Genomic DNA, 24,646 nt, shown 5'->3' with positions numbered 1-24,646 from the left:
CTTGTGGAGATGCACTACTAACACCCGTCAATTTTCCGTTCAACACCCCCTTTCTTTCACATCCTTTAAAAACACTAAATTGAATAATAGTTTCTAATGGCACTTTGCTTATTCAATAAATAACCGGCTAACCTTTAGAAAGAAGAGATGATGACGACAGTAATTTCATTTTTTTTTTTATAAAGACGATGATAAAAATTAAAATAAAAAGAAGCTGACTACACAATTGGTGGGTGTAAAGAGTTCGCACAATATGAAATATGTGGGGTTTCATGTAATTTCGCACATGGATAAAACAGTAAATTCAAGTAAGGGCCTTCATGAGGTTAGTACTTAGTAGGAGGGGGTGCTAATAAGCACCACTCAAATCTATGTCCATAGCTTGTAGTATGAGCTATCGGCCTATAATCCAATATGAGTTTATGGATTTGTTGGGCAGTTTTTTTTTTTTTTTAATACTATTATACAGGACTGTTACTGATATTACATTAGATATTATAATTAATATTTACAAACATATTATACAACAATTAGGACCTTCTTCGTGTCATATACTCCTATGAAGCGATGTCCATATTCTTTAAATCCTCTCTAATATTCGAAGGCTGTTCACTCCACTCATATTTCGTGAATGATAGATTGACTCCACTCAATTATTTGATAATCGAGGGAGGATTGAAATTAACCTTCATAATGCTTTTATGGAGTCTCAAACACTTGCACTCAATATTATAAGTGCAAGGATTCTCCCACTGGACCAAAGGCCCATTGGTGGGCATTTTAGATAAATAGAAAGGTGGTTTGAATCACATACAACAAAATTCTCCTATTTACCCCGACTTATTAATATGAGAAAAATTAAAGTTCTAATTATCCTATCTAGTAATACGAAGGAAGTTAAAACCATAAGAGCTATTTTTTATTAGTGGTTAGACTCAAACTTGTGCACAACTGTAGAGCATGATACATTATAGCACTTACTAAGTCAAATAAGTATGATTGTAGAAGAGCACAATTATAAGAAAGCACGATAGCACAAGAACACGTATGTGGGAGATGAGTTTTATTAAAAAATAATAATAAGAAGAAGGAGGAGGAGGAGGAGGAGGGACCAACCACTGAATCCAACAACAAGGATCCGATAGTTAGAGCATTCTAAGCCTAGAAGAAGGATATAGAAGCTTTTAAAGCCTAAAGCTAGTTTAAGATGGAGAGAAATATTGATATAGGTAAAATCCAACTTCAGCAGGAGATAAAAATTGACATCAAATAAAATTCTAAATTAAGTGATAAAAACTAATCAAAACAAGGAGTTGTGGAGGACTTAGGATGCCCTAAATTGTATTATAAGTCAAGAGCTCTTGATGCATAGAGGGGGAAAAGTAAATGGTGAAACAAAAAAAAGTTTTTCAATAGTGAAAATTGCTCTTTATATACCCAGGGATGTAGGCCAATTGTTGAAAAATATAAATTTCATGTATCTCGTTTATTATATTGTGCCATTATTTAATTATCTGGTTGACCAAAAATTTGCATCGACATATGTTATGACATGTATACATTTATTTTGGAGAATCAGAATTCAATTGGTAGTTATACAAAATTTCAATACATATATCATACATGCATTAAGTCATTGTATTAACTTTAATGTATTTTATAATTTCTCGCACATTTGGCTAAACATCAGTGATTTTCATTAGACATGCAGCCATAATAAACGTAACCTACTCTCGTGTAGAGATTCTTTATTTGAAATTGAGTGGTTGCGTTTCACACTCATCAAATTTTGTACACAAATAAAATCGAAGATGACATCCAAAAGCAGATTAATTTATTGTACTTTTATTTTAATTTTGTGTCGAAGGCTCCTGAAGTTCAGTTGGATTAAATATAGTATCTTCATGATTTGATTTATGGTCAAGTTTAATTAATGTTTGGAGAGTTCCTGAAACTAATCTTCCCCATTTTATAATTGATTTTAAATTATAATTTCCCCGAATTATTACAACGTCCCTTGACAAAAATTATAATTAGAGCTTATGGGATTAAATAAACACCTATAACAATTAAATAAGTCACACCAAACATGTACTTAATTGATTGTAATTTCATTTATTGATTTATTTTAACTTAAAAATTCTTAATTGATTTATTAATCCTTATATAATTAGATGTTATTATACGTTCCATTGTCAGATTTCATAATTGAAAAATATTCTTTCTATATTTGAATTGCCTTTTATTTTTTTATTTTTTTACAATTATTTTTGTTTAAAGTATATATTTATAGAGATAAAATTCTTCATGTCTCCCTTTATTCAATGTACTTATTTCTATTTTTAAATTTTTATGCTCATTTCTAAATATAGATATTTCAATTTAGTTCGGAATACTATGAAATCCTAGTCTGCCCCTGATTGTGCGATAAAATGGTGGGGCTGAATATTCCATTTATATGGGTTCCTTCTTGTTATGTGACTCAATAACGCCACATCCTTTATTCAGTTCAGCTAAAATGGCCTTGATGAGCCCAAACATTAATTGGAAAACCAACTGTTCAGACTTCAACCATCAAATTCTTATCCAAAATATCAATTTTAATATAAATCTCCTACGGAAAAAAAAAAAAAAAAAATATATATATATATATATATATATATATATATCAGATTCACAGGTGGAAAAAGTTACCCACACCAAATTCAAATTGCATGGTTAGGAACTTATTAATTTAATCAGACTAAAATTAAAACAATCGTTTAATAAATGTTTATGTGTTTATTGAATTTTTGCGTTATCAATTGCTATGTACATTCAAATAGTTTTGATTAAAAATTAGAAAAAAGACTTGTTAAAGGTGACAGGAACATTATTATTTTATTAGAGGCTGGATGGCAGTTTAATCCCGACCCGGAAAGTATTGAAATCCGGTATCCGGCATTGACTTGTTGACCCGAATATATCCGGCCGGGTGCAGTTAAGCTGAACAGGCAGATCCGGAACCCGGACGCGGGTATCTTATTTAAATATTATTTAAATTGTAGGTAATATAAATAGAAACATTCAAAAACCAGAGCCAAAGCCAACGTTCCCTTTCTCTTCAACTCGTCTCCTGATCACGGTGCTTCGCCACCGTCGGACGTCGCAGCTCTATTCATCATCATCACCACCACCATCATCATCATCATCATCAGCTGCCATTCTTCGAGCTGTGATACGGTTGATAACACACCTTCATCATCATCAGCGGCTTGTTGAAAACTGTGACGCTGTGTTCATCATCATCAACCGCCGTGAATTGTGAGTTTCGAGCCTTTCGGCTTTGTTATACTTTGTTTTGCTTGTGCGATTTGTGCTCTGTTATGATCTGTTAGTCTGTTATGTGATCTGTGCTCTGTTTTGCTTTGTTATGCGATTTATGCTTGAAATATTTTTAATTATTGCTGTTAATAGATTCGAAATGGAATTAGAATTTGTATTCGTTTATGAATGCTTTAGAATCTGGAATCCTGGTCCTTGCAGATCATGAATCCTTCTGCTGACTACCATAGCACCGCTAAAGCTGAGGTATCTAACCTTTCATTTGTAGTTAGCCAAGGCCTAATTGGTCATTTCTATGATATAATGTGATTATTTATGTTATAAATTAAAATGAAAATATATGAATTAACAGACACATTCGCAAAATAATGAAGAAAAATATTTGATAAAATATGTAAGTCTTCAGTTTAAAGAACCTTGCTAATTAGAAGTTGCAAATCTCAATTAAGTAAATTCTTATTTTTATCTTTATTTACTCTAAAAAGGACCAGGTATTGGAAGAATTAGGGGACATCGATTTAGAGGGAAAGAATGACAAAACTGAGAATGTTGAAGGTCAAAGGTATGAGCCAAATTTTGGGAAAGGTCAAAGGTATGAGCCAAAGTTTGAGATATTATTTTCCTTTCAGTTTTTTTTTTTCATCATATAATATGATTATTTTTTCCATTTATTTTAATGTTTCTATAGTAGTTTTCCTTTGGATGTTCAAGAGGCTGTACTCACCAGCTGTTCAGTGAAGACGTTATTACGCTTCAAATCAGTCTCTAAAAGTTATTATGGATTAATCAAAAGCAAGAGGTTCATAATGGAGCACGTGAAGCACTCGGTTGAAACAAACACAAATCTCAACTTAATTCTCACTCATACAGTGTGTCCTGTTTCAACATCTGAAGAGAGTTGGTATGGTCAGTTGTTTATCGGGAGCTTGGATACAACAAATACCTCGAGTCTGGAAGTTCCCCTCAGGAAAATCGATCAGCCCTTCACAGATTGGGAACAAGGAACAGATACTCCATTTATTGGATCATGCATTGGGCTGATTGCATTGAGGAATTCAAGTGGAAGCATTGCAGTGCATAACCCTTCGACTAAGGAAAATTATCACATAACAAGCTTTTGGCTTGGAGAGTTCGATGTCAAGGATGATGTTTGTGATGGATTTGGTTATAATCCGGTTGATGATGACTACAAGCTGGTTAGGATGATTCAGAGAAGAGGGAACATTGAGAGAACAGAAATTCGAGTTTATAGTTTCAAAGAAGGCTATGCACTAGAGTATGAGACTGAGAAGCCGTTCTATCTTGGTTCCTCCTGTGCTGATGCTTGTTTTTCAAATGGTAGGTTGTATTGGTTGGTAGCATCAGGTCCCCAGGAAGATGTCCAAGATCTGATTTTAAGTTTTGATCTCTCAACGGCACAAATTTCCAGTGGCAAAATTCCTATAGATACTTCAGGAGATGTATATGCTGTGTTTTTGTTTCCATTTGCTGGATCTATATGTGTTAGTTGTGTTGATGATGGCCATGGGAGTTTTTGTCAAATATGGAAATTGAAGGATACTGTCAATGATAAGAAAAAGGCGACAGTAAGTTGGGAGAGGCTTTCTTTTCGCAAGAATGGAGTATTTGGTGATGGTTGTGACTTTGTCAAACCGTTGGCTTATTCCAAGTGTGAAGACAAAATTCTGGTGGACACTTACAATGGGGAGAATGAAGCTTGGAACCTATACCGGTATGACCAGATAGATAAGTTAGGTCATGGTCCCATATCGATAAACAATGTGCCAAAGGGTCCTCGTGATTCAGCTATCTGTATTGAGACTCTTGTTTCATTCAGAAAAATTGATGATGAAGAGGCAGAAAGCAGCAGCAAAGAAGAGGAAAAAGAGGTAATTAACACAATATAATTATTTCTGTTCATCACTAAATCTAAAATATTAAAATGAAAATATATGTATACAAACATACGTTTATTTGCATAATGATGAAGAAGCAGAGTATTTGACGAAAGGTGTAAGTTTTCAGTTTAAAGAGCCTGGCTAAGTTAGAAGTTGCATAAAGTCTCAATTAAGTAAATTCTTAATTATTTTTATCTGGATTTATTCTGATATATGCAGGTTATGCTATCTTTGGATGAGTATGAAAAAAGACAAAAGAGAAGGGAAGTGGAAGAAAAAGATTTGACAAAAGGTATTAGTTTTTAATTTAAAGAAGTTGCATGAAGTCTCTTTTTGAGTTAATTTTTAATTTTTTTAGCTTGATTTATTCTGATATGTGCAGGTTAGCTGGTTGTTAAAAAGTGAAGGTGATGGAGCCTGAAAAAGCAGCATAGGATAAATTTTCAACCGCTGGCCCTTGTAAGTTTAAACTCGAATCATTTTTAATTCATGCAACATTTTGATAGGTCAGTAGGATAAGAATTCTGGATTCTGGACCAAGTGTACTTTTTATTGAATCTAGCTAAGTCAGTATGTCCATTTACTATGTGATAGTAAAATGTTTAGTAGCATTAATTAGTATTTATGTTTTGATGCTTTCTTAATTATGTTTTTGACGGCAGGTGATAATGATATGTTGCTGCGGAGATCAAATTTGAAGAAAAACACTAGATCAGTACTTGAGTTCTGATGACTGCATGTGCATGCGTTTAAATTTGTTGAACCTATTTTGATATGTTTGTTTCGAATGTTTGTCTCTGTAAACTGCCACCTTAATTTCTTTGTTAGCTGTTATCTGCCTGGTCTTTTGGCATTATTATGCTTATCAGAGATTAAAAGTACATTTGATTTTGTTAAAAATATTTCCTTGGATTTGGTTTTTAATTTTCTATAGCCGTTTATTCATTAATGATTCTGCTCTTATTTTCATATACATGCATTCCAAATGTAGATATTATTGATTGTAACTTACATATTCTAATTTAGTATTTTTGTGTCACATAACACGTGCTACAAGGTCATCTATCGCGAGGTTTACATCTCATTGAACACTTCACTTATGTGCTCAACACACATTAGGCATCATATAAAGTGGTTTTTGTACTAATCTTTGTTCTTTTTATTGATCATTTTTACATAAATTGCCTTAATGTTGTTCTTTTTACCGATCTTTTCTACATAAATCGCCTTAATGATGTTTGAGATTTCTTTCATAAATCCAAGAAGTTGATGATCTGGTCATTTCTTATCCCATGAAGTATGTGGTCATTTTTTTTTTCTCTCTCGAAATCCAAACACAACTTTCATTTAATCAACTAGTGTGGGAGAGTCTCGGACCATACAATAGATTCATTCTTCTTGAATGATAACTTAGCTAAAGAGTCTCCGACCATAAAATAGAATCATTCTTCTCGAATGCTAGCTTAGCTGGGAGTGAGTGAACACTAGTATTACACAATCTGGGGGTGTGTTGAGCTTTGAACTCTTTGAACTTCTTCATGTAGTCTTTGGATTTCCGATAGCACCCAGAAAATTTCTGCTCTGCTGCTCTTCTAGTTCTTTATCAGATTCACAGCCTCCTGAGAATTAAATTCCATAATTAATGGAGACACCCCTGTCTGTATAGCAACATGCATTCCCCCGCATGCAGCTGCAGCCGCAGCCTCGCAGAAGCCACATCTCCATGATGCCTTTATAGTTCTGATAGCAGCTGCTGCACATAGCTATCAGTCTGTAATGATAATCACCAAATCTGCAGTTTGATTGCTAATATCAATGGCTGCGTCTACATTAGCTTTAAGTCACCCACATTGTGGGGGAACTCCATTCCTTTTGCTTCTTCATAGCCATCCTTTTAGCAGATTGCAGTTCAGGTTATCTCACTCCTTAGAAAGACTCTCCTACTGTTCCAGCTCATTAGTTAAATGTGGGCTTTAATTGAAACTAGGACCTCTTTCTTGTATCTTTTTGAATAGTAGAAAATTTATTTGTATTCATTACTAAACAATCAAACTTCTATTAATAAAACCTTAAATAATGTTAATAAAACTTATGTTAATAAAGCAATTTTTTTTTATAATAATATATCAATTTGTAAGACAATGTCTCGAGGCAAATTTTATTAAATTTTAAATGTACATAGAAAGCCTTCTTTTCATATAACCATACAAATAAACAATGAAATAAATTTTCAATAAAAAGGAATAGATATTTTATGGAACATCTTTTAAAATAGTAGGAGTTTCGGGGAGATGATAAGTTGTGAAGGACGTCAAACGTTAATTTCATATTATATGTTTGATCTCAGTTGTTGCACGCTTACTTGAATTGTTGCGTGCCTTTAATAGAGTCAAAAAATGTTTGACATCTGTATTACATATTTGATCTTAATTGTTACATGGGACATGATCTATTGCATATTTATGTTGTATTCATGTTTAACCTCAGTTATTATATCTTTGACCTCAATTGTTACATGTTTCATCTATTTTTTTTTTCACATGCAAATTATATATTGCATTACATCACATGTTGCGTGTTTGACTTGAATTATTGCATATCTTGAATATAGCCAAAAAATGAAACTTTTCCTTCTCATTTCATGTTTGACGTCCATGTTGCATATTTGGCATCGTCTGTCACATGTATCAAAAGCCATAGTTAGCTTTCATATGAAAATTATTTATAGTTCAAAGAAAATTTATGTAATCATTTATAAGTTTTATTGATTCTCATGATAAATAATAAAAGTAAAATACATAAAATACAAACTTATTAGATTAAATTTTCATTCACATGTAGACTATAAGTTATAGTAGTTATGGCAATATGATATTTTCAGGTTACTATATATTTATTAAGATTTTCTTGGTAGAAAAATAAGAAATAATTATTTTTTTGGTTAAAATGTTAAGATTATAATGAAAACTTAAAAAAAGTGTGGTAACTTATTTAATAAGTTACTTATGAAAAACAATTTCCGACCTGCTTTTAGAAAATGTTTGTTAAAATTAAAAAACTTATGAAATAAATATTTTAAAAAAAATTATGAATCATAATTTTTGAAATAAATAGTTTTTGATGTTTTAATTTCAATCCCAAACAAAATCTAAGAATGATACAGTTATTTTGAGGTTTAACTTATAATTACAACAATAAAAATAATAAGTGGGGTGTTATTAAAAAAAAAAAAAGATTGGGGTGGAATTTTTATTTCCTTTATTTTGGAGCAAAAATAAAACCCTCTAAAGCCCTGACGAGAATGAACGTTCATTGCCTCTGAATTAACTGGCCTCTCCGTTGGTGACACGGATATCGGCTATAAATTTAGCGGACCTGTGGAGAGAGAGTTTTTAACTTACAAGAAGTAGCAACTGCCGAGGAAGTACTTCTCTCATTCACTTGCCTCGAGGCAGTTAACTAATATGAATACGGCAGCAAACAGCGGAGCCATGGAACAGCAGCAGCACAAGGCTCACAGAACTCGCCAATCGGGCTCTTCGGCGAAAAAGACAACCGAATCCGATAGAAGTAAACGAGACAAGAAGAAACCAAACCCTAAGGTCCTTAATTTGCAATTCACATTTATTTTTCTTTAGTTTAAGTAAATAAATAATATTGTTCCTTTTCTTTTTGCTGATTTTAATTATCATTATTGTTGTTATCATCTATTAGGCATTTGGTTTTTCTTCATCTGTGAAAGCCAAGCGATCACAGATGCGAGCGTCTGAGAAAGAGCAACGTCGGCTTCACATTCCGACTATAGACCGCTCTTATGGTGAACCACCACCATATGTAGTTGTAGTTCAGGGACCGCCACAGGTTTTGCATTGTTAATTTTGTTTAAAAAAGTAATTTTGATTTATTATGCTCTAATTCGGTAATAATTTTTAAATTTTTAGATGGTTCTTTTAATTTATGAAATGGTGGTGGCAGGTTGGAAAGTCTTTGTTAATAAAGTGTCTTATTAAGCATTATACTAAGCATAAAGTACCTGAGGTTCGAGGACCGGTTACTGTTGTATCAGGTTAGACTTGATCTAGTTTATGTAATTTCTTTGTCATATTTGAAATATAATGGAATTCATTGAGAGGGATTTGATGAAATGCTTTAGGCAAGAAAAGGCGGCTACAATTTGTGGAGTGCCCCAATGATATCAATGGCATGATTGATTGTGCAAAGATTGCTGACTTGGCACTGCTTCTCATTGATGCAAGTCATGGTTTTGAAATGGTGAGATGTCATTTTGAACAGTTCTATTTGGTTTAGACTTCACTGCACATGTGTGTTGATGGAGCTGCAGCTTCTCCTTTTTATTTTTTGTGATCTCCATAATATAGTTTTATGTTAGTGGTTTTGTACGATTTTCTGTTTTCCCATGGTTAAGGAGTAAAGCTAATATTTAATAATAATTTAGTTAAAACAATTTTGAGTTTTGGTAACTGGGTTTTGTTTCTTACAGGAAACTTTTGAGTTCCTTAATTTAATGCAAAATCATGGATTGCCAAAGTTTATGGGCGTTCTGACACACCTTGATAAGTTCAAGGATAAGAAGAAACTACGAAAAATGAAGCAGCATCTCAAGCATCGCTTCTGGACAGAAACATACCATGGAGCAAAACTATTTAAGTTATCTGGTCTCATTCATGGGCAGTAAGTATTATATATAGTATGTTGTGTTATGGACATCTCACCCAATATTGTAGTTAAATTAGTAGTTTCAAGTCATAGAATTCTTTTGTGGTTAATTGTTTCCTTTTTCTTGCCCTAATTCATTAGGTACACAAAAACAGATATTTGCAATCTTACAAAGTTTATCTCCGTTATTAAGTTTCCTTCATTGCACTGGAGAACTTCTCATCCTTATGTCGTGGTTGATCGTTTCGAAGATGTTACTCCTCCTGAAAGACTGCATATGAATAATAAATGCGAAAGAAACATCACAATTTATGGTTATCTGCGAGGTTGTAACCTAAAAAAGGGAACTAAGGTTATGCATTGTATACTACTTAACCTCACAATTGCCATTGGAATTTTTTCCTTTTCAGAATATGCTTAAGGGCTTATTTTATTTTATTTATTTATTTACTTTGTATACAATTAAAGGTGAGACGCAGGTTCATTTCTCAACATAAGGTTATTGTTGCATATGATGTTTTTGAAAATTTAATGCTTTTTGGACGTATGTTACTTTACGTTTAGGTAGTTTTAGGACCTACTTTTCATCTATATGGCCAGTAGGCAAGGACTTGTTTTTCTGGCGACAATTGGATGTAAGTTGTGTTGAAAAAGAGCTTGATTAAGCATAAGTTAGAGAGGTATTATCTCATAATTAGCAAATCTCAACCTCATTGCTTCACGAATGCAGGTTTTATATGTAAAATGTAAAATTTGGCTTTGGAGAAGGTGATCAATTAGCTATTTGTAAAATTTTTCCCCTTGGTTATGCTTAAGTAACATGGAGCTTCGTGCATTTGGCTTACCAGTGCCTGATATGGACGTACATTGAAACTTTAAGAAACATTAGGACAAAAGCTGACGAATGGGAATTTTCTTTTTTCTGTAACAGAGTTGCAATTTACATGGCACGTTAGTTAGCATGGCAGCCCTGAAGGTCATTTAAGGCTCATGGATTAAGATTATTAACCTTTAAGAAGAAATTTCTATTTTCAATCTTTACGCTTAAAAATATGGCTATTATGTCTTGGCTTGTATTTGGCAAATGCCTTCTATTAAATGTTCATTTATCTTGCCCTTATCCAATCGATTAAACATTTTGTAATCTAATGTTCTTTCTTTGAACCAGGTGCATATTGCTGGTGTTGGTGACTACAGTTTATCTGGGGTTACAGGGTTAGCTGATCCATGCCCTTTACCTTCTGCTGCCAAAAAAAAGGGACTGCGTAATAAGGAAAAACTTTTTTATGCACCAATGTCTGGCCTTGGGGATCTCCTTTATGACAAGGACGCTGTCTATATAAACATCAATGATCACTTTGTTCAATTTTCTAATATGGATGATGAAAATGGAAAATCAAACTGCAGAGGTTTACTATTTTGTTTCTTTATTTTTTTTTAAAAATAAATAAGCCATTAGCACTTTTTGTGGATCTTGTTTTGAATAATATAAAATGGAAATATCTCTCTTATTCTTGATGATATTTTCATTTATCTATTTCTTTAAATATAGTGTTTTGAGTTAGATAAAGAGGCTAATATTATGTCATCTTCTATCTATCCTATATTATTCCCAATTTTTTGGGCTTAAGTACTGTTTCTTTGCTGTTACCAGGAAAGGCTCAAGATTTTGGTGAGACGTTGGTAAAATCGCTTCAAAACACCAAATATTCAATTGATGAGAAGTTAGAAAAGAGCTTCATTTCTGTTTTCAGCCAGAAGCCAAATATCTCATCAGATGCTACCAACAATGCAAAAGATATGGATGATGATACAAAGTATACTCATGACAAGCAGTATCAAACTGAAGAAGCAACTGCCGATGGGCTCAGTGAAAAACGTGTTGCTGTGGAAATGGATGACTCAAAGTGCTCAGATGAAGATGCAGATATTAAAAGGGGTGAAATATTAAAAAGTGTTAGCGATTCTGATGAAGATAGCTTTGTGGAAGGTGTTGAATTTAATGATGGACAGCATTTTAGAAAAGCTATCTTTGGATATGGTGTTGATTCTGGTGATCGGAAGGTACCTAATTATGACCGGTATTAACTCCATTTTTCGAGAACCAATGTGTTAATACTTAATAGGGGAGGGGTGGTGGAGTGTCAAGGAACCATGTTTCAGTTTTTGTTCCTTTATAGATGCTGGTATATGTCTCCTTGCTTTATTAAACTTGGTACATATTGAAATTGATGCAAGTATTCTTTGAGGCCATGTCGGCACCTCACACTTGTCAAAATTATGCGATTATGCCTATTGTAGATTTGAATGTTTTGATAATGTAGCTACACTGGATTTTCTAAGAGTTATGTAACTTTCAGCATAAAACCTTTTCATCTTTTATTTGTTGTTTTGTAAACTTCCATTGTCCCTTGGTTCTGTGTCACTTCATAATTTAGGTGGCTTTTCTTTTGTGGCCCAAGCTCTAGGAATTGGTCTTTTACTTGTCATCACCTTTATTACCCCTTTTTTATTTACTCAAATATGTCTCTTTCGCAAATTAGTTCACATGCAGTATCCAGCTGCATATTTTATTTACAATGATAATGTTCCACATTTTTGCTTCATCGCAGGATTCATATGAAGAGGGCGATGATGACGACGGTGATGAGGGTGAGGATGATGACAGTGATGAGGGTGAAGATGACAACAACTACAATGTTGATAATCACTTATCTTCTGGTACAGAGGAAAGAGAGGATAATGGTATTTCTTTCATACTTACTATTACTGTGATGCATTATTCAGTATTGGCCTTAAAGAAGAATACATACCCTATTTTATTCGTAACTATAGTTTATATATAGCTTACATGAGCCAACTTGAGATGGGTGGAGAGGTGTTTTGAATCATGAATGCAAAACGATGTTTTCATTGAATAATTGTCTCCACAAATGCTGAGGAGTTTAAATGGATATTTTCTCTGTTTTGATTTTTCTGGGTGGAATTTTCTTTTCTGCTTCTGAACATGTCTTACTTGTTGCTTTATTTGAAGATGACATGGAAAATGAATTAAAGTTGACTAAGTCCTCCTTGAGACGATGCGCCAATCTCATTCAGCTTGTATATGGGAAATCAACATCAACATCAGAAACTTCGTCCAAAGAAGTGCAGGATAGTATTGAGGGTGAAGAAAGTGATGAAGATGAATTTTTTAAGCCGAAGGTCGAAGGGAATAAGGTCTTTCTTGATATTATTTGTATGGTTATTTCCTTGATTATTTTTTTCTTAATTTGAGGTCTTCCTCAACAAGTAATACTTTTAGATGTGTTGTTAGTTTTAGCATTGATATAAAGCTTGATGTTGACTGAACGTAATTTGTATTTGCTTATTCGCTAATTCATGTTCATTTATTGCCGAAGTTGAGAGAAGGATTGGATAGTGGAATTGTCAATACCGATGACTGTTCCAAAATTAAAAGTTATGGAGATCTTAAAAGCTGGAAACAAGAAGAAGTATATGAAAGTATCCGAGACCGTTTTGTTACGGGTGATTGGTCCAAAGCTGCTCAGAGAAATCAAGTTTCAAAGGGTAAATCTGAAGATGATGACAGTGATGATGCTGTCTACGGTGATTATGAAGATTTAGAAACAGGTGAAAAGCAGGAAGGGCAACGCAAGGATAACTCCGGCTGTGAAGGAATTGAGAATGAAGATGAATCAGCAGTTGAGGAGCGGAGATTGAAAAAGCTTTCACTACGTGCAAAATTTGATGTACAATATCCTTTTGTTCTAACTAATACAATGTTTACTATATTTATTATACATGTATCTTGTGCCACTGCCTGCTTCTCCATCTCCATTGGTGGATTTTTTTTTTTTTTTTTGGGTCTATAAATTTGGTGTGGCTGTAGTGGGATGCATCATCCCTCATCTGTTGATAGTTTTGCTGAAAGACATTAGTGAAGTTTGGTTGTCGTAAGTTGTATTGGAGAAACTATATTTTGGTTTTAGTAGAATCTGCTTTAATGGCCCTTGACTCTGATTCACGTATGATGGATCTGAATCACCTGAGGAGGAAATGAATGAAAAAGATGGTGCAAAGTTTCATTGTGGCCAGCCTAATGAAATTGGACTGGTTGACCAGGTATACTTTGTTTGCATCATAATGTGTTCTGTATGCTGCTTTTATGCCTTGAGTGCTAACTCATGTTTGGTTCTTCCAGATGAAGGAGGAGATTGAATTTCGCAAACAAATGAATATAGCTGAGCTCAATGATCTTGACGAGGTCACTCGATTAGAGTTAGAGGGTTTTCGTACAGGAACATATCTTAGAATGGAGATACATGATGTTCCTTTTGAGATGGTTGAATATTTTGATCCATGCCATCCCGTTTTGGTTGGAGGAATTGGTCTTGGTGAGCAAAATGTTGGATACATGCAGGTAAGAATACTCAAATAACCTTAAATGTGCAGTGGTGATATACATATTCTCACTTCTCCCTTAATTTGGGCTGTCTTCTCTTTCTATCCTTTTCAAATATATCTGAATACTTCGTGGATGTTTATTGGATATAACATATTTAGGTATATTGGTAGTTACTGGCTGCTTAAGTCAAGAGATAGACTCGGTCATCCTGGAAAAGAGAACTTGCCCACGAATTATTTCATAAAAACTTTTTTTTTTGCATTTAGTCAAGTTTGATGCCTGAAACCATATGTGTATTATGGGACAAAGTTCGTTTTTAATTTCTTCTTGGTATTCGTCACTTTGTAATTTCAGATTATATTTTCCTTCCATTCTTGGTGATTTGTAGGTGTTATAATTTCATTTCTGTCATTGTAATGAGTGGACTGCTGCTGAACACCATATTTTTTTCCTTAGTTCTTCTCTAATGAATAAGATTAATTAATCCTTATTTTTAATTGAAAATGATGACCTACAAGTTCACAGCTAAAGTCACTGGATTCTTTTATTTTAATTTTGATAGGTAATATATTTTTCATGGCTCTTCTTCTAGGTTAGGTTAAAGCGACACAGATGGTGGCACAAGAAGGTACTCAAGAGTAGAGATCCCATTATTGTTTCTATTGGATGGAGGCGTTGCCAAACTATCCCTGTTTATGCCATAGAGGACCGTAGTGGGCGGCATCGCATGCTGAAGTACACTCCGGAACACATGCATTGCCTTGCCACGTTCTGGGGTCCCCTTGCCCCAACTCAGACTGGGGTGGTTGCTGTCCAAAATTTATCCAACAATCAGGTCAGCATTCTCTAGTTGCTACAACCTGTCTGTATTAAAATTTCGAATGGATGATTTTTGTGCTTTTCATGTTAGTAGTATGTTTTCTTTTGTTAATTAATTAATTAATTTAGCTTTTTTATGAATCAACTAGCATCCTTTCATTTGATTTGTCAGGCTTCATTTAGGATTGCGGCAACTGCAGTTGTGCTTGAGTTCAACCATGAAGTAAAGATAAAGAAGAAAATTAAACTGGTTGGTTATCCATGCAAGATATTCAAGAAAACTGCACTAATCAAAGATATGTTTACTTCAGATCTAGAAGTGGCTCAATGTGAAGGTAAAGAGGTTCGTACCGTAAGTGGAATCCGTGGGCAGGTGAAAAAGGTATGAGTTGAATGAGGAAGTTTATACTCATTTTCTTGTTCTTCATTTCTTATTGTGCCTTTTCTGGTTTTTTCTTTGCATGTACATGCCCATAGCACAACAATGACTGTTTTTCTTCTCCATTTTTTTTTTCCATCAAATTTCATCATTGGGACTCAGCCAATTATCAAAATCCTTGAGTTAATTATTGATGTTGGCTCATTATTAATATTTTTTCTTGAGCAAGTGAAAGCTGATCCTAGTAACTTTTAATTTGATTATGTTGTCAGGCTGCTAAAGAAGAGATTGGAAACCAACCCAAAAGGAAGGGAGGGCAACCTAGAGAAGGGATTGCCAGATGCACCTTTGAGGACAGAATTCTGATGAGCGACATTGTTTTCATGTGTGGATGGGCTGATGTTGAAATTCCTCGATTTTACAACCCACTGACCACAGCCTTGCAGCCTTGTGATAAAATCTGGCAAGGAATGAAAACTGTAGCCGAGTTGCGGAGAGAGCATAATCTTTCTATTCCTGTTAACAAGGATTCACTCTACAAGGTAATTTGTGATGTGACGCCTGTAATTTTTTAAAGCAGTTTCTTGCACAGTCCAAAATTGTTGGTTGTGGAATTTTTTTGGTAAATTTTAGTAACAACTTTTTTTTGGGGTGGGACAGCCAATTGGGAGGACACCAAGGAAGTTCAACCCATTGGTAATTCCTAAGTCATTACAGGCAGCTCTTCCATTTGAATCAAAGCCCAAGGATATTCCTGGCCGGAAACGACCACTTCTGGAGAATAGGAGAGCTGTTGTCATGGAGCCTCACGAAAGAAAAGTCCATGTTCTTTTTCAACAACTTCAATTGATTAGAAATGAGAAGGTATGCTTGTGTGGACCAAGAAATTTGAATCCACTGATGCCTATGTTGGAATTTGGAGTGAAATCTTTTTAGCACAATTTTACTTTTCATATTTAGTAATGTCAATCTTGTTCTGCTTTTCTATTTGTTTATTTCTGATTTATGTGCTGCTCTGCTATTTCAAGTTGCAAGTTTCCAACTAACACAAAAAATATATATATTTATGCATTCTATATTGGGGTTGTGCAGATGAAAAAGCGAAAGCTTAAGCAGCAGCATAGGAAAAAAGAAATTGAGGCGGAGAGAGCCAAAGATGAGCAGCTAACTAGAAAGCGCCAGAGAGAAGAACGGCGGGAAAGATACCGGGAGCAAGACAAACTAATGAAGAAAATTCGGAGACATTCGGAGGTCTGATGGTCCTAATACGGATTGGTTGCATAAATCATAAACAAATAACAAGTTTGTATAAATAGGTCGTACAGGAGAATATTATGCTAAGCAAACTAGATCTAAATTTATTAGAAAGATTAGAATTCAGTGTTAAGCTTATTTTTTACTAGAGAAAGAATAAATGAATTAAGATTTATTTTATGTTTTATTTTTTTTTTCTCGCCTAATAACCATTAATTCAATGTTCAGCTTTAAACTGAATTTTTATCCTTATAGAATACAAATTTTTTGTACAATCAATGTCTACTGGTTAGATAGAAACACGATTTCAGTTCTCTTAATGAAAACAGACAATATGGGGTCATGTTGCAGTCACGCAATCGTGTCACGTTAATTTATTCATAAGACGTTGTGAGATTTACATCCCCAGTATTATTCATAAGGGTAAATGCATCAATTGCATTTTTAATCCTTTGGATTTGAACCAATTAGTCAATTAATCCTTGTATTTTCATCCAATATGTCCATGGTATGGATATATTTTCTTTTAAACCTAGTTAATTATTCTCTCAATAATTCACGTGTGGCATGCCAAATATGTTTGAATTTTATTAAGTTGTATCGTAAAAAATACTATTTGAAAATTTAAGTTCAATATCTATACATGGAAGTAACAATAGAGACGTTTTCGGTAAATATTTCAAAAAATAAAGAGTGACTGGGTAATTGATCCAAATCTAGTGACTAAAGGATAATTAATTTACCCTTATCTAGAGCGAAAGTAGTATAAAGCTTAATCTTAATTTGTTGTCTATTCTAAGCACTTGATTTCTTCTTTTAAGTTTTATTCCATCAATTACAAAAATAATGTAGTGATGTGGAAATTTTCGATACTTTATTTACAGGTGTTAGGGAAAGACCTGTTCAAGGTTCTAAAGGAAAAATGGTGTGCCATTTTGAATTCATTTATCTCAGAAAAGATTAGTCCCTGGCGACATCTCCTGATGTTTTGGGATTCAAAGACTCTGATTTAAAAGAAAAGATGTGGAATGAATTAGATATCATCATTAATTCCGCAGCCAACAAAGTTTAAAGAAAGCTAATCAATATATCTTAATCAAATAATGTGATAAAAGAATCAAATTAAATCAAATTAAAGTCGTTCAATCTTGCACATATATGATGTTGCATTTGGTTTCAATTCCTTGGGAACTATGCATGTTGTCAACTTTGCAAAGAAATGTTTTAAGATAAAGGTTCTTGTTCATGTATCAACTGGTTAGTATGTACCAAATTAAAATTAGTTACATTATTTCTGGATGGAAATTATATGATGAATATTATTAACAGGTTGGAGAAGTTAGTGGATGGCACATCTGGATTAGTCATTGATGTGGAGAAGAAAGTGGTGAAGCAAGGATTGAACGAACTCATTGCAGAGGGTGCTTCTGAAAAAGAAATTAAACTTGCAATGACACATTTGGGCATCAAGATTCAAGAGGTTTATCATTTTCAAAACCATGCACGATGCTAAAATAGCTTTATCATTGTAATTACTAATTAATTAGAGATAATTACATTAATTTTCCCTTTATATCAATCAACTCACTTTAATTTTAGACATTATTCAAACGCTTAATTTGGTAGGGAAAAGATGTACGGATGGCCAAATACGTATGTTTTCACTAAGGCAATTGGCGAGATGCTAATACAACACTTAGAAAGGGAATATATCTATGGTCATTTTGTGCCCTGCAGTCATTAGTAGCACTTACAAACAACTATTTTAATGCAAGGGTATTGTATTATAATATATTGCATTAGCATTGTATTATAATAATGTTGTACAATATTTGATGTTACACTGTACTGTATTAATTTTTAATTATACTATGTTTGGTGTTGCATTGTATTGTATTAATTTTTTGTGATTAATTTATATTAGATATTTATGAAATAATATTTATTAGTACTTAAAAAAAATAAATATAGAGGTCTTAAATTTTAGAAATTTAATAATTTTTTTAGTATAAATGTTAAAAAAAATCATAATTCTTCATAAAGATTGAAGGTCATATCCTTTAATTTTCGGAAGCATAACATTTATTTTCTGTATTTTCTAAATATATAACTTGTTAAATATCAAAGTAAATAATTTAATCAAATAATCTTGAAATAATATAACAAGAAAAATGAATAGTTAAAACCTACAAGATTTGTTCAAAAGTCATCTTAGAACATTTGTTCATATAAACCACAAAATAATTACAAAATGATAAAGTGACAAAATTGTTATAACATATTTAATAGCAAAATGAATTGTGCTAATATTTTATATTATTATTTATGTTATTATTAATTTTAGATTAATATTATTGAAATTCATTCATATTTAAATATTTATTATTTGTTATATTAAATTATTTAAAAATAATTAATTTTATATATTAATTATATTGCAATAATTAAATAGTGTAATATTATATTTTATATACTTTTAAGTATTTATTATTAATCATATTAAATTATAAATTTATTAATAAATTATGATGTAAAAATAAAAAATTATATTAAAAATTAAAAATTATATATTTATTCATTTTTATTATTATTAAGTAAAAGTAAAAATAAAAATAAAAGTTAAAAAAAAAAGACAAGCGAATGCGGGAACTCCAGTCGGGTTTGAGCTATTGTGGGAGTTCCCGGATTAGCGCGCTCCCCCAATCCCCAATCCCAATGAGCCTCAATTGCTCCCAAACATGTTATTGGTTTAAACTAATATTGGGCCCACACTTAATGCTATGTAATACCACACACCAAATACACCCTACAGTTATGGGAAATTTACAAAAATAGCCATACAATTTTAGCGTTTTTCAACTTTAACCCCCCCAAATTTTTTCTATCAACATTAGCCAAATCACCAAATTGTGGATGAAATTGCCCTCATCATTCTCACGTTTCCCTCAAGCAAATTCCTCCCCCTCTCACTGGAATCCCGTATACATCGTCGGCGGCGTAGATCGGCAGCGGAGGAAGTTGTCGGCGGTTGAAACAAGTTAAATCACGTTGAAAATCTTCGAAGATCTCCAAAATCAAAGACAAAAATTAGAAACCCTAGGTGAGTTGTTATTACCGTTGTTGTTGTTGTTGTTGTTTGGGCTGTTGTTGTTGTTGTTGTTTGGGCTGTTGTTGTTGTTGTTTGGGCTGTTGTTGTTGTTGTTTGGGCTGTTGTTGTTGTTGTTGGTGTTTAATGGCGGTGGTGGGTGAGATGCATGTGGGAAAGGGAAGGGAAGAGAAAGGGAAGGGGAGCATCCCGCGCGCGAGGCCGCGGCTGTCGCACGCGAGATGCGCGCAAGGCCGCAGCTGTCGCACACGAGATGCGCATGCCGCGCGCGAGACGCGTGCCAGCCTGCGCGCAACTCGCGCGCGCTTGGTGCTGCCTCTTGGTGCCTGTCGCACCAAGAGACAACGCGTTTGGTGCTGCCTTTTTTTTTTTTTGCTTTTGTTCATAATTTATTAACATGTAATACTTTTAACTTGTACCAGATAAATGGCAAATAAAAAATAGCATTGCATAACCCACCCGGACCGACGAAAGAACCGGGAATGATGAAGATACCTTATGCTGATCACTTTCCTGGGCGTATCACGAGTATGTGCAAATTAGATGTCGTTGTTAATGCCATTCGGGAAAAATTAACAAAGCAACAGTTGCAACTGTTCAAAGACAATATATTTGGGCATTTGCTACAGTGCCGAAGCTATCTGTTCAGTGGCGTAATTGTGCACAATATATTGCTTCGGCAAGTGTCCCATGGCGCTGGAAATGAAAAAAAAAAAGAGTTATGGTTTCAAGTTGGCGACCATTTGATACGGCTATCGATTGGAGAGTGGTGCCTAGTAACGGGACTTTGCTATGGCAAAAATATCATCCTAACGAAGCATAAAACAATGCATAGGTTACTTAAGAAGTACTTTGGAGGCAGGGGATTAACTCATTCTTCTCAACGAACAACTTTCCCACACCAATGTCAGCAGAATTACAGCTTCTAACTAAGTCTGGAGCAACCAAATTTGAAGGCAAAACTGGAGCAAAACTCACCAGGGGATTAACTGTTGTCCTCCTCCTCGAACGGGCCATCGGAGGAATAGGTCGATTGTCTCTATTGTTAATAGGAATATCATACTAATGCTCATCCTCATCATTGATAGGAATATCGGAATGACCAATGCCCCTATCATCAACTTCAGTATTGGAGTTCATGCCTTGCACACTATTGAACGGTTCCAAACAAGCATTATCAGCTTCTGTGTTGTTGGTGTCATAACCAGGATCATCATAACTGAGGAACTCATTATTGTGAAATGGAGAGTAATGTTGCCTTAACGATGTCCCTAATGGTAACACATTTTCTTCAACATCCACTAACGTAATGCCATTATCATCAATAGTGTCATTGTTTTCGTTGACTGGTGAGTAACGTTGTTGGAACGACATTTGTTGTGGAAACACCTCTTCCTCAATATCGGGGACATACTCGTTTTCTCTAAATGAAGTTTCACTTTCCACAAGTGGCTCAGGATTTTCGACCGGAACTCGAGGATATGTGGTGACAAATATAGGGATGCATCCATAATTGACCACATCAAAGGCCATGTGCAACACAACATTAACAATTTCATTATTAAATATGTCTATAGGTAGTGAACATGCATGATACATTATGTTACTAGACCTCAAAGTTGTCTTTATCGTCAAACTATATTTATTAGGATTTATCTGTAAAACTTCATACACCCTTGCCAGAAATTGCTTAAACGTACAATCTTTCCGAACTAAAAATGATGTATTCTTCGCATTCACGTACTCCGTACGGCCATCTGCTAACGTCTCTCACCAACCGTCGTAACATAATTGAAGTACAACGGAATCCATTAAACCTAAAAATTATAAAAAAATAAAAGAGATAAGATTTCACGCTACAAAACCTAGTAAAGTGAATATGCAGTACATTTTGTGGATGAAATGAAGTATACAATTTTGGATTCTCTTCGTCTCATCGTAAGCTTCGAAACGATATATTATACGCCTAAAACGGACACATGTAGCCCAAGTTATTACTTTCAGAAAATAGCTCAAATTTAGTGAGACAGGCAGTGGGACATGTGCATGTCTCACATAAAATCAGTGGGAACAAGTGAGACAGACACCTGTCCCACTTGCATGTCTCACATAAAACCAGTGGAAACAAGTGAGATAGGCGCTTGTCTCACATAAAACCAGTGGGTTTATATGTGCGACTGGCGCCTGTCCCACTTGCCTGTCGCACATATTTTGGTGAGACAAGCAAGTAGGGTAGGTGTCTGTCTCACATAAATCTGCTGGTTTTATGTGAGACATGCGTCTGTCTCACTTGTTCTGGACTTCTGTTTTGCTCGATTTTTCAGGGGTTTCAATGATTGATCTTCATTTCTCAACTCAAACTAACTACTTTAACAAGTCACATTGTTTTGTTAATGAAAAATAACAACGTTTGTAATAAAAACTCACTTCAATTTCGAACTCAAATGATAAAATCAATAGATTAAAAGTTTAAGTTATGATAAGAGTATAAACTAACCTTAAGAAGCTCTCCAATTGATAATTATATCTTCAATTATGTAATGCTTGTTTGATGAAATTTGTTAATTTATTGAGAGTGATGGAGTTTGTTGAGTGATGAAGTTTGTTAAGTTGTTGAGCTAAGGTTTAAGTGCTGGAATTGAAAAGGGAAAAGTGGCATGCCTTTATAAATTTGATGAAAGTGATGAGGGTAATGTAGTCCAAAAATAGAGTGTTTGGCTAGTTATGATAGAAAAAACTTTGAGAGGTTAAAGTTGAAAAACGCTTAATTTTTTTAGCTATTTTTGTAAATTTCTCTACAGTTATTAGTAGCACTTACAAACAACTATTTCCCGGTTGGGCTTAAGATCTTAGGTAAATTTTATTGCTCATTATGGCATCAAAATTAAAAAAAGTCGAATTCTCTCTTTCTTTTAAATTCTTCATCAGTTTGTTGTCTATTTGTCTTCACAATTTTTTATGTATTAAAAAACCGATGAGTACAGAAATAAATGAAAATTAATTAATACTATCTGCATGAGTTTATTTCAATTTACTGGAAGTAAAACGCTTCATATGAATTTCTTTAAATTTGTGACTAATTAGATTGCTGAACTTTTATTTTGTTTACACAGAACCATCAATGCCCTTTTTGCGGGACCCGCTCTGGGAAAATTACTATGCTTTTCGGGACACTGAAACTGTTTTTGATATGGTGAGTCGAAGAAGTATTTTACTTTGCATAACCTTGAGTTAGAGAAATGTTTTAAGTACAAGAATTGTTTTTTAAATTTATATTACAATTTATTGACATACACTTGGGGGTCTACCGTAAGTTCAAATCTATAAAGGTATAGCATAGCACGAGGCATGGCCAAAAGGCTCTGATAAAATTGTAGAATGTAGATCAATTGCACGGTGCATAGCTTGGGTGTCTAAAGAACATATTTTGAGAATCTGATCCTAATTTATAAGATGTAGCGCCCACACTTACGAATAAATATTTACGCAAGAGGTCGAGTTCGTATAGGGACTTGAACTCAATCATTTCATAAATGTGTGGTTTGTACAAACAGTTTGTAACCTGCGGCAACTTTGAAATATTTTATCAAACAGAACAAAAATCTAACTTAAAGAATTATGCAGATACCGGCTGACATGGTGGTGAATGCAATGATTGTTGCCATGGTAGCTCATGCAAGACAATCTTCTTATGTCAATATTTATCGAGTGGGATCATCTTTAAGAAATCCTGTGACATTTATGAATGTTCTAGATTACAGCTTCGATTACTTCACAAAGAAGTCATGGATTGATAACACTGGAAAACCCGTTAAGGTTACCAAGGTTATAATTTTTAGTAGAATGGTTGGCTTTCATGGATACATGAAAATTCAGTACTTGTTACCACTAAAGGTTTGTTCTAATTACACATCAGATTAAATTAAGAAATAATGTTGCATTATTACTAATTTTTCATGTAATAATGATCTAATCACTTCAGCTTAGCGGTTTTACCTGCAGAGATTACAATTGGCAAAATACATTATGCTGTCAATACTTTGAGGGCATGCTTACTGGCCGGCGTAGGAAGACTAATTTTGTGATGCCATTGGTAGAAATTTATGGACCACACTTATTATCCAACGCCACGTAAGCTTTGTTTTGGTGATCATCAATCTGCTGATTAAATTAGTATTAAATATTATTTGTTTGATGAATATATTTCCCATATGATTAATTTATTCTTAATTTTATACAGCTTTGATGACAGAAACACAGAAAAACTGAGAATGGCCACGAGAGAGAACATGATGGAGACTGATATATTTTCCTTTATCCTGAGTGCATTGATTGGAAAGATTACTTCATGAACACCCCTATTCCTGGGATAGTGAAACATGTTTTCAAATGACATATACGATGCGTTTTCACAGAGTTTTACATTTTTATTCAGTACCCACCGATCAGAACCTTAGACTAATAAAATATAGGTTCTTGGGTAAAATTTCATTTCATGTTCTGTCGTACGTTTTTGAACCTCTTTTCTTTTAAAATTTTTAATCATTTAAAACTAATAAAATATTCCGTAATTTGGCATTTTATTACTATTATAAAACTATCTCTAATGGTAACTTAATTGTTTTGAGTTATTGTCATGTAGTAGATGAAGTTATTGAGATCAGAACCTTAGACTAATAAAATATAGGTTCTTGGGTAAAATTTCATTTCATGTTCTATCGTACGGTTTTGAACCTCTTTTCTTTTAAAATTTTTAATCATTTAAAACTAATAAAATATTC

At 33.7% G+C, this 24,646-nt stretch overlaps 2 protein-coding genes and 1 pseudogene across 3 annotated transcripts; all 3 read left to right on the top strand.

Annotated features, from left to right (window-relative positions):
* The first annotated feature begins 3,073 nt into the window (after window positions 1-3,073).
* Window positions 3,074-6,025, top strand: LOC112096224 (F-box/kelch-repeat protein At3g23880-like). Its single transcript, XM_024179447.1, has 7 exons — window positions 3,074-3,303; window positions 3,526-3,570; window positions 3,810-3,886; window positions 4,013-5,213; window positions 5,442-5,514; window positions 5,605-5,681; window positions 5,885-6,025. The coding sequence occupies exons 2-6, from the start codon at window positions 3,529-3,531 to the stop codon at window positions 5,607-5,609; spliced, it is 1,398 nt and encodes a 465-aa protein (XP_024035215.1). The 5' UTR covers window positions 3,074-3,303; window positions 3,526-3,528; the 3' UTR covers window positions 5,610-5,681; window positions 5,885-6,025.
* Window positions 6,026-8,512: 2,487 nt separating this feature from the next.
* On the top strand, window positions 8,513-16,939 carry LOC18033642 (ribosome biogenesis protein bms1). 2 transcript variants are annotated; one of them, XM_024178739.1, is made up of 18 exons: window positions 8,513-8,824; window positions 8,937-9,083; window positions 9,198-9,288; window positions 9,376-9,494; window positions 9,724-9,914; window positions 10,041-10,251; window positions 11,068-11,308; window positions 11,554-11,963; window positions 12,512-12,644; window positions 12,934-13,118; window positions 13,301-13,656; window positions 13,928-14,024; window positions 14,104-14,322; window positions 14,900-15,142; window positions 15,299-15,508; window positions 15,778-16,047; window positions 16,166-16,369; window positions 16,598-16,939. In XM_024178739.1, the coding sequence occupies exons 1-18, from the start codon at window positions 8,687-8,689 to the stop codon at window positions 16,760-16,762; spliced, it is 3,630 nt and encodes a 1,209-aa protein (XP_024034507.1). In that variant the 5' UTR covers window positions 8,513-8,686; the 3' UTR covers window positions 16,763-16,939. The 2 variants fall into 2 exon arrangements, 1 of the variants encoding a protein (XP_024034507.1); XR_002904216.1 differs by lacking the exons at window positions 16,166-16,369; window positions 16,598-16,939 and having other exon boundaries at window positions 15,299-15,349; window positions 15,438-15,508; window positions 15,778-15,797.
* A 463-nt stretch (window positions 16,940-17,402) lies between these two features.
* Window positions 17,403-24,258, top strand: LOC112096452 (annotated as a pseudogene).
* The last annotated feature ends 388 nt before the right edge of the window (window positions 24,259-24,646 follow it).

This window comes from Citrus clementina, unplaced genomic scaffold, assembly GCF_000493195.1.
Source record: "Citrus clementina cultivar Clemenules unplaced genomic scaffold, Citrus_clementina_v1.0 scaffold_8, whole genome shotgun sequence".
NCBI classification, from domain to species: domain Eukaryota; kingdom Viridiplantae; phylum Streptophyta; class Magnoliopsida; order Sapindales; family Rutaceae; genus Citrus; species Citrus x clementina.
Note: the sequence above shows the minus strand (reverse complement) of the source record. Positions and strands in the feature narration are given on the sequence as shown.

Bases quoted from the DNA above. Each gene is read 5' to 3' on its own strand.
- LOC112096224 (XM_024179447.1), top strand. From the start codon at position 3,529: ATGAATCCTTCTGCTGACTACCATAGCACCGCTAAAGCTGAG. The intron at 3,571-3,809 runs GTATCTAACCTT...TACTCTAAAAAG, and splicing joins ATAGCACCGCTAAAGCTGAG to GACCAGGTATTGGAAGAATT. The intron at 3,887-4,012 runs GTATGAGCCAAA...ATGTTTCTATAG, and splicing joins GAGAATGTTGAAGGTCAAAG to TAGTTTTCCTTTGGATGTTC.
- LOC18033642 (XM_024178739.1), top strand. From the start codon at position 8,687: ATGAATACGGCAGCAAACAGCGGAGCCATGGAACAGCAGCAGCACAAG. The intron at 11,309-11,553 runs GTTTACTATTTT...TGCTGTTACCAG, and splicing joins TGGAAAATCAAACTGCAGAG to GAAAGGCTCAAGATTTTGGT. The intron at 13,657-13,927 runs ATATCCTTTTGT...ACTCTGATTCAC, and splicing joins CGTGCAAAATTTGATGTACA to GTATGATGGATCTGAATCAC.